Source organism: Dromaius novaehollandiae, chromosome 14 (genome assembly GCF_036370855.1).
Source record: "Dromaius novaehollandiae isolate bDroNov1 chromosome 14, bDroNov1.hap1, whole genome shotgun sequence".
Taxonomy (NCBI): domain Eukaryota; kingdom Metazoa; phylum Chordata; class Aves; order Casuariiformes; family Dromaiidae; genus Dromaius; species Dromaius novaehollandiae.
Window position 1 is genome coordinate 1,440,962 of NC_088111.1, and position 7,625 is coordinate 1,448,586.

At 40.6% G+C, this 7,625-nt stretch overlaps 2 protein-coding genes across 8 annotated transcripts in view; one reads left to right on the forward strand and one right to left on the reverse strand.

The window, feature by feature from the left end:
- The window catches only part of ARHGAP17 (Rho GTPase activating protein 17), a 49,228-nt gene extending 46,663 nt beyond the window's left edge, over positions 1 to 2,565 (forward strand). For 4 of the 7 annotated variants that reach the window (XM_064520019.1, XM_026103944.2, XM_026103942.2 and 1 more), the window contains one exon: positions 1,664 to 2,565. In XM_064520019.1, the coding sequence (XP_064376089.1) occupies positions 1,664 to 1,794 (131 nt within the window). In that variant the 3' untranslated portion in view covers positions 1,795 to 2,565. The remainder of the gene's footprint in view (positions 1 to 1,663) is intronic. The other 3 variants (XM_064520017.1, XM_026103943.2, XM_026103946.2) reach the window with 1 other exon arrangement.
- On the reverse strand, positions 2,557 to 7,498 carry LOC112985389 (testis-expressed protein 47-like). The gene is given in 7 exon segments (XM_064519937.1): positions 2,557 to 2,840; positions 3,304 to 3,463; positions 3,889 to 4,102; positions 4,104 to 4,115; positions 5,014 to 5,078; positions 5,465 to 5,568; positions 7,039 to 7,498. Coding segments are annotated over 7 exon segments (1,053 nt in total). The 3' UTR covers positions 2,557 to 2,802.
- Between the last annotated feature and the right edge of the window lie 127 nt (positions 7,499 to 7,625).

The window sequence follows — 7,625 nt, forward strand, 5'->3', positions numbered from 1 at the left end:
AACAAACCCTGTAGTTGGGATAAAAGGGAGCTGATGTTATGAAAACTTGGTTTTGTGGATCAGAGACTTAACTTGACATTCATGCATTTAAAATAAGTGAAAAGATTTGGTTTTAAAGTATCTCCAGTAATTGTTTTCCTCATTGCTGTCAAAGACCTACTGAACAAAGTGTGACCTATGTGTCTTCTCCTAGAAGACTGTTTACTGGATACAGTTCAGTAACCAGGACACTGATTTTCAAAGTGACAACGGGGGCTGGGGAGAGGAATCTAAGATTCACCCAAATGATGGATTTAACGATTTGTAACAATACTGATGGTTTCTTCTATACCTTCTGGTTGATTTTATTTATGACTGAAATACTAACAGTTTCTTAGCAGGATAGGATATTCTTCTCCCAAGGCTGTGATACAAGACTTGGAAGAAAATGTATAGTTCAACCCTCCCAAGAAAACAAATCATGGAATTATGTTATAGGAAAGGTTATAGAATCTTGGAGTTCCAGTAATATGGATGAGGACATCTAACAGTCCTCTGCAAGACAAGCCAATCAGTGTCAGACACAATATGAGTTCTGTCTACTAAATTAACAGGATCATTTAATACAAAGTTACTGCAATTCACTAGTGTACTGTTTACCCTTAAACAATGGGACCCTTATAGAAATAAGGAAGCAGGGGAGGCTACACTCAGACTTCTATTTCTGCTTTTGCCTCTTCCATGTCATTTAGCACAGAAGCTTTCAACTTAGCACAAATCACTTTATAAATGTGTAAGTTTCAGACTTAATGTTTGAGATGATTTCAAGATCTTCAAAGGATGCCTGTCTATGCTACCTGAGTTTAAAAAAAGTCTCTGTTTGGATTCTCTATTGACTTATGTGATCTAAATGATTTTCCATTTGGAGCAGCTGCTGTATTGCAATAGGTGATGCTTCTGCTGCAAAGTCTGTGGCATATTATAAATTAGCTTTCAAAAATACTGACTTAGTATTTTCATTTATATTTACTGTGAGCTGGTCTGGATTTTTCTGGTCTTCTAACTACTAGTGCAGTCAGTCACCAGAAGTGCAATATTTGAGGTCATTGGCTTGGATAAAATTATTCCCTCTCATTAATAGAGGGCAAAGAATACAACATTCCCTGTAATGCACAGGAAAGGGGTTTAGTATGCATTCAGGTTTTTTTTTTCTTTTTTGGTGACAGTGCCTCCTTTTGACACCATATATGTTCCCATCACTTCTAAAAAATCTTAGGTGGTGGTTACCTGGTTGATCATCTAGATGCCAAACTTCTTGCTGAGTGACCAATTCTGATTTGATGCCAGTGTCTGAAATGAAGTATTACTTCTACAGGGCATTGAGGAATCTGATATCAAATTATACTTGCTTTCTTCCATTCTTGAAAAAGAAATGTTTTTCTCTGTTATGTACATGACTAAAAAGGTATGTAGGAGAAGCAACCCAAACATAAGCTTTATTTGTTTGGCTTAGCCTTTTTGTGTTCATGTGTGCGCATGCACATATGTGCCAGCCCTGTGTTTGAAAAGCCCTTGTTGATCTGTCCTTTCTATTTTCTTTCTAAGGAAATGTACCAGAAACACAATACTGAATAAGATGTCACTGTCCAGACTAAATTTCCTATTCCTTTTTTTTTTTGTGCAGACTCTAATTCCAGTATTCAAGAACCACTTCAAAACCCTTCTTCAGAGCTTCTTACAGAGACAGCAAGCAAAGAACTGCACAACCACCTCGTGCTAGATATTGACAATGATACAGAAAGCACTGCTCTGTAAAGTAAACTCTGAAACTTTCAACTTTCCTCTCCTGGTGGAAAACTAACAGACCTAACAGTGAAAAGCTTCTTTTGACGATATGGCAAAACTATATAGAGTTTTGACATGTGCACCACTGAGAAAGTGACTTAGCCATTCAGAAGAAGTTTAATGATCTGTGTCTGAACAATGGTTTTCAAAATCTTGAATGGAAAGAATTGATTACTGCAGAAACTTGCATAGGAAGCATAATTGCTGCTACTACCAACGGTATTAGCAAAAATTCCAAAATGAGAAGCAGCAGAACATTAGTTATTTAAAGTGCATGTATTATGGAAATAATCTTCTTAATGTCACGGTTAGACTTTTATTTCTAGTTGTTAGACATTACAAGGAGATGCCTTGCAAGAGACATTCCCTCACTGATTTGCTGCAGATTCTTGTTAAAATATGAACCAAAAAATGCCAGAGTGCTGTTGGTGACTGCTGGTTATCAGTTGCCTGTCAAAACTGTGGATGTATTCTAGTGCCTTGAAGGACTGTCATACTGTAGAAGGAAACTTACTGTATCTTTAACCATTTCATTGCTCCTTAATGATCAGTACTTAATCCTTATTTCATAGTTATTTGTATTAACCAAACCTGCTTTTTGTTTATGTGAAACCTGCAACTGTTTCAAGATAAAACTGTGGAAGTGTTTTTGCTTTTATTGAAAATGGTTGAATTTTGAAAGAACTTTGGATTCGTCAGTTGGGTGAACATTTATAAAAATTAAAGACTGTCTTTTGTCAACTGAAGGCATATTTATTCAAGTCTCCAAATAACATTGCTGTTTCTGTGGTACATTAGAAACAAAAGTTCTACAGAAAGTTATGCAATTATGCCCTGGGCTTTTTAGCTAATGAGTCACTGGCAGCTCAGCTTGATCTTCTCTTAAGAAGCATACTGGGAAATGAATGCACATCTGTTTCTTAATGTGTAGACATGAATGTGTCCAGCTGCAAAGAAAAGTGCTGGATACAGCCCATATCATGCAAGGAAATGTGATGGGGCAGGCCATACAGTTTCTGTGAATGAGAGGGGAAGAGAAGACTAGTCACTTGAGCGGGAATCAAGATAGCATTCATATAACTAGTTATAACTAATTTACTTAACCTATAAATTCCATAATACTCTATAATATATCTTAGTCAAGGTATTAAAATAGACCTCAGGCTCACCTCTGAAATAAAACTGCATTTCCTAAAGACCTTGACAGGATATATTGTACTTGGTGGCTAAATATATTTATCTTGTCGCCATTTCCTTCGTGCCACAGTTTGAAAGTATCCATGGCTGCCCTGGTTGCTTCCTAATTTAGACATCTCTAAATAGGAAAGCTCCATCCCATTAGTAGATGTAGACCTGACTTCCTCTGTTGCTACACTAGCATTGTAACAAACCCTGCAGCTCTAAACTCTATGTTATGAGCCAGAATTCTAGTTCTGTGCCTTAAATTGACCTTTGTCCCTAAAATTGTAGGCAGTGTACCTGAATCCATAGCAGGCTGTAAAGGATTTAAATACATTTTCAGAAATTCTTCTGGACTTGCACATTCTTCAATATTACACAAATAGTTAATTGTTTCTGCTGGGATTAGCAGCTCGGGTGCAAGAGTGTGTAGATTGTTACTCAGATCATCACTGTCATCCTTGATAATAAAGAATATATTTTAGTACAGTTACAATAAAAACAGAGCCAGGACACAATTACAGTGAAGGAAACTTGCCAAGAACAGCAGGGCTGGAGTTGTTATCCCTTGTTTACTAAATATAACTTTATCCTTTGTTCTTAAACAGCAATAAGGAGAGCGTAGAAAGCAACTTATTACTTCATGAGTGACATTTACTGGCTTTAAGCATGTTAGTACAATTGATTAATAAAATGGCTGCACCAAATAGTATAGGTCTAAACAAAATAAAATTATGGATTTTCTTAACACTTTAACAGCATCTAGAATCCTTGCAGGTGTATATGTTTGTAAGCTGTATTTGAAAGACAAGTACATCTGCTTACTGGTGTGGTTTGGGGGGTAAACCAAGCAAAATTCTTACAGCATAGGTATTTAAAGTTTACCTCAAGCATTTTTGGAACATAGGCTGCCAGTTTGAAGAGGAGAGTAAGACACTCTGTGACTACCTCTGCTGTAGACTGTGATTGTGTTGCATCTTGTAGATATGTCACAGGAGGCGTCACTGTTGTAACATACCAGTCTGGGAACAGTCTGGTAGGGATGTTATGCGACACCACTAAAACTTTAATTTCCTGGAGTAAAGCACTGTGTGGAAAGAGTGAATTCCATCCTTAAGTACAGCAAAGAGTTTTTACCAGATGTTCAAGTTTCGTAAACTAAGCATTGATCTGTTTGCATCCCCAGAGCTATGCTAGAGCATATATATGCATTATATGCATACCGCATCATCATAGCACCTTCCCCCCAGTCCTTTCAAATTTTGGATCTAGCCAAAGGAAACTTTTTCACATTGTACTACAATGTACTGTGCAGGGTTACTGAGCAGACTGTGGAGGAACAATTCTGGTCAAATGTCACAGTAAGAAACAGGCGAAAGAGCAGTAGGGGTTTAATAAATACAAGGGTATGATAGTAGCTTTCTTTGATAGAAAATCCTTTTACAGACGACAAAATTATGTGGCTTTCATGAGCCCAGATTTCACTAAATAAATAAGGGGCCATAGAGGAAGCTATGTACTGGTTAAGCTAGAGAAGACAATAATTGGTTGAACTCTGGTGACTGGTAGGCAGTGTTGAAAGGGGAAACAACAGGCTGGAGGGCAGTGACTAATACTCTAAAGATGACTTTAGAATTCTAGTATGTCTATTTACAAATGTTTACAAAGCAGGATACAGCAATCGTGCAGACAATTGGAATTAAGGAATGAATTTTCCTATTTTCTAAAACCCTTCAACACTGTTGATAACTGAAATCTTGGCAACTTGAAGATGAACTTCAATGCGGAGGACTGTGCAAGAGTTCAGTGTCACCTAGCCAACTGTTCCCTGCATACAGAAAAGATGCATGTCATACTAACTTGAAAATGTTATCTACACTGTGGTCCACAGTTATTCAATGGGAAAATAAAATAAGTCACCATAGCTAATGTTCACTTTGACCTTAAAGGAAGCATTCTACCACTTCTGTTACAAATTTTCTTTCAACTAAGCTAATTTGAAACACTTACTTATGTCCTTGATTTTGGAGAGAAGCTAAATCTTGGATGATAAGATGTATTGTACCAATGCAAGACTGCAGAGGAAAAAAGAGAATTTTTATGAAATTGCACATTACAAAATAGTTGTGAAAACAAAAATTCATCAGCTGCTCTGTAAATGGGCTTTCCCTTTGAGTTGCAAACACAGAGGATAGGGCATATTGTTCCTGCTGGGTCTGACAAAGTTGTCTGACTCCGTCAGAATAAAATTCTGGGGTAGTTACCTGAAGACTGAGCGGAAGAAATTCCAGAGATAAGCTACCAGCACCACCACATCATTATTAAGGTCCTAGCTCTTGTTTTAACCCTGTGTATGGAACGGGATGTGACTATTCATTCGTAGCTGGCTGGATCTTAGAACCCAAGTTTGTATAAACATGAATCAACCTACTTGATCCCAAAAGGGATTTACATAACTTACCTCTATTACATGAAGAACACAACTGGAATAGAGAAGAAGTAGACCTGAGACTTGTTCTCCGGAGTGGCATTTTAATGCATTTTCAAACAGTCTTCTGTGGTAACCTGTTTCAAAAGTACAATTGGCAGTTTGTCATATGGCTTACAGTGATAGTTCCACCAAGTTAGCATTGTATGTCCTATTGCCTATTCTTCTCTCTGCTGCCACAGACGACAGATTCATAGATTATGCTTTTATTATTCAGAGAAAATGTAAAAGCAGTGTTAACATGGGAATCTTTTCTTGACATATGCACCAACACAATTCATATTAGCTCCTAAAGCTGCACTAAAATCTGCAATACTTGTTTTAAGTGGCTGAAGTGTGAAATTGCCATTAGCATTTGTTTACTGTAAAGATGTAGTTACATCTTTGTTGCTGTAGTTGCTTTTAAATACATTACCTGAAGGCCCTGAACATAGAGCACTTCAGAAGTTTTACATATGCAGTCGAATTCTTGCCTCTGCTTGACATTGGCGCTAGTACAGTTATTTATTTAAAAAAAAAAAGAAACTTTATGTATCCCACTCATCAGACAAAACATTCAGTATACATTAATTACTTGCTGAGAAAGTCATACTTGAAAGTTGGTTGTAAAAGCAGTATCATACTTTGAAAATGAAGTCTCTTTTTCCCTCAGGGATTATACTACTTGTGTCTTATTTGCTAAGGAAGGATCCTAAGTGATAATTCTCTTTATGTTATTTAACAAAACGGTATTTTTTTATTTTCTGTGCTACTGTAAAGCTTATTTGCATCACTGCTGTATGCTGTCCATACCGTCATTCCATTATATATGCAGTGCAATAAGCATGATTTGGTATGTGGCACTTTGCTACAATTATGCAGTATTTACAGTTTTGATGTAGTCAAAGAGATTTTATAAAAGATGAGAATGAAATGCAACCATAGAATGTCGCCTAAGAGATCGCCTAGAATACCAGCATGTATTTGGAAGGTGATTCATTGTTTTCAATGCTTTGCAGTTAATCTATATTTAAGAATCTTTTTCAAAACTTGAATTGAGGATAGAGTAAGCTCCCTCTGGTGTACAGCATTAGAACTACCCTGTACAGTAAAAAGAAATCGTTAAGTAGTCAGTGAAACCAGAACTTCAGTATAGCACAGGAAGAACTTTGCAATTTAATTTCTCATGTCTTTTCAGTTCAGTGTCATGAAACAACATTTTCAGTTGTGCATCTTGGTTTCACTTTTTGTGTCTTGGTTTCTAAATCCTAAAAGGAAGTACAGTAACGCTGCAGCTGTGCGTGCTAGAGCCTCCCCCTGCCCTGAATGAACTGAATTTTCAGTGATATTTCTGCATAACTCAGTGGCTAATTCCTTTATCTTAAAAATAAAGGTCCTGATGGGGCTAGTATGAAACCCCTAAAATACCACATCTGGATAGAGAGAATGTAAGTGCGTTGCACACCAATGCAAGGGCAACAGGCACCAGCATTTACGGGGGGGAGAGAGGGGTCTTTAGGAAGAGTAAGAGCGCGCCTCGGACATGGGACCGTGTCCGTGCAGCGCACCTGGCACCACCGCGCTGGGATAGCTTTGCACCGAGTCCGGGGGTGTTCGCAGCGCCCCGTCCTGCTCCGCCTTGGCTCCCAGCCGCGCCGTGGAGGTGCTTCGGCAGCCCGGGCTGCGAGCCGAGCTGCGCCGCGCCCCCAGGTAGGACCCGCGGGCCGCCCCAAACCCCGCAGGGCTGCGGGCACCCACCTGCGACCGCCGCCGCCTCGGCCCCCTCGCCCCGCCGGGCCACCACCACCAGCCTGTGCAGCGGGAACCGGCTCTGCGGGCAGAGAGGGGCGAGGCTCGCTCACGCCGCCCCGGCCCTGGGCGCTGCGGGCCCGCGGGGGGCAGAGCCGCCCGCCCCACCTGGCCCGCGCCGTGCAGCCGCTCCAGCCGCGCCGCCAGCAGGCTCCGCCGCTCCGGGGCCGCGAGCACCGGCGAGTCCCGCCGCCCCCGCGGCGGGTGGGCGCCCGACATGGCCCGGAGAGCCGCGGAGCCCTGCGGAGGCGACGAGGGGCGGCGTCGCGCGCAGAGCCGTTGGGCGGGGCGGGGGGACGGAGAGGCCGCGTCGCGCGCGGAGCCGTTGAGGGGACGGAAGGGCGCG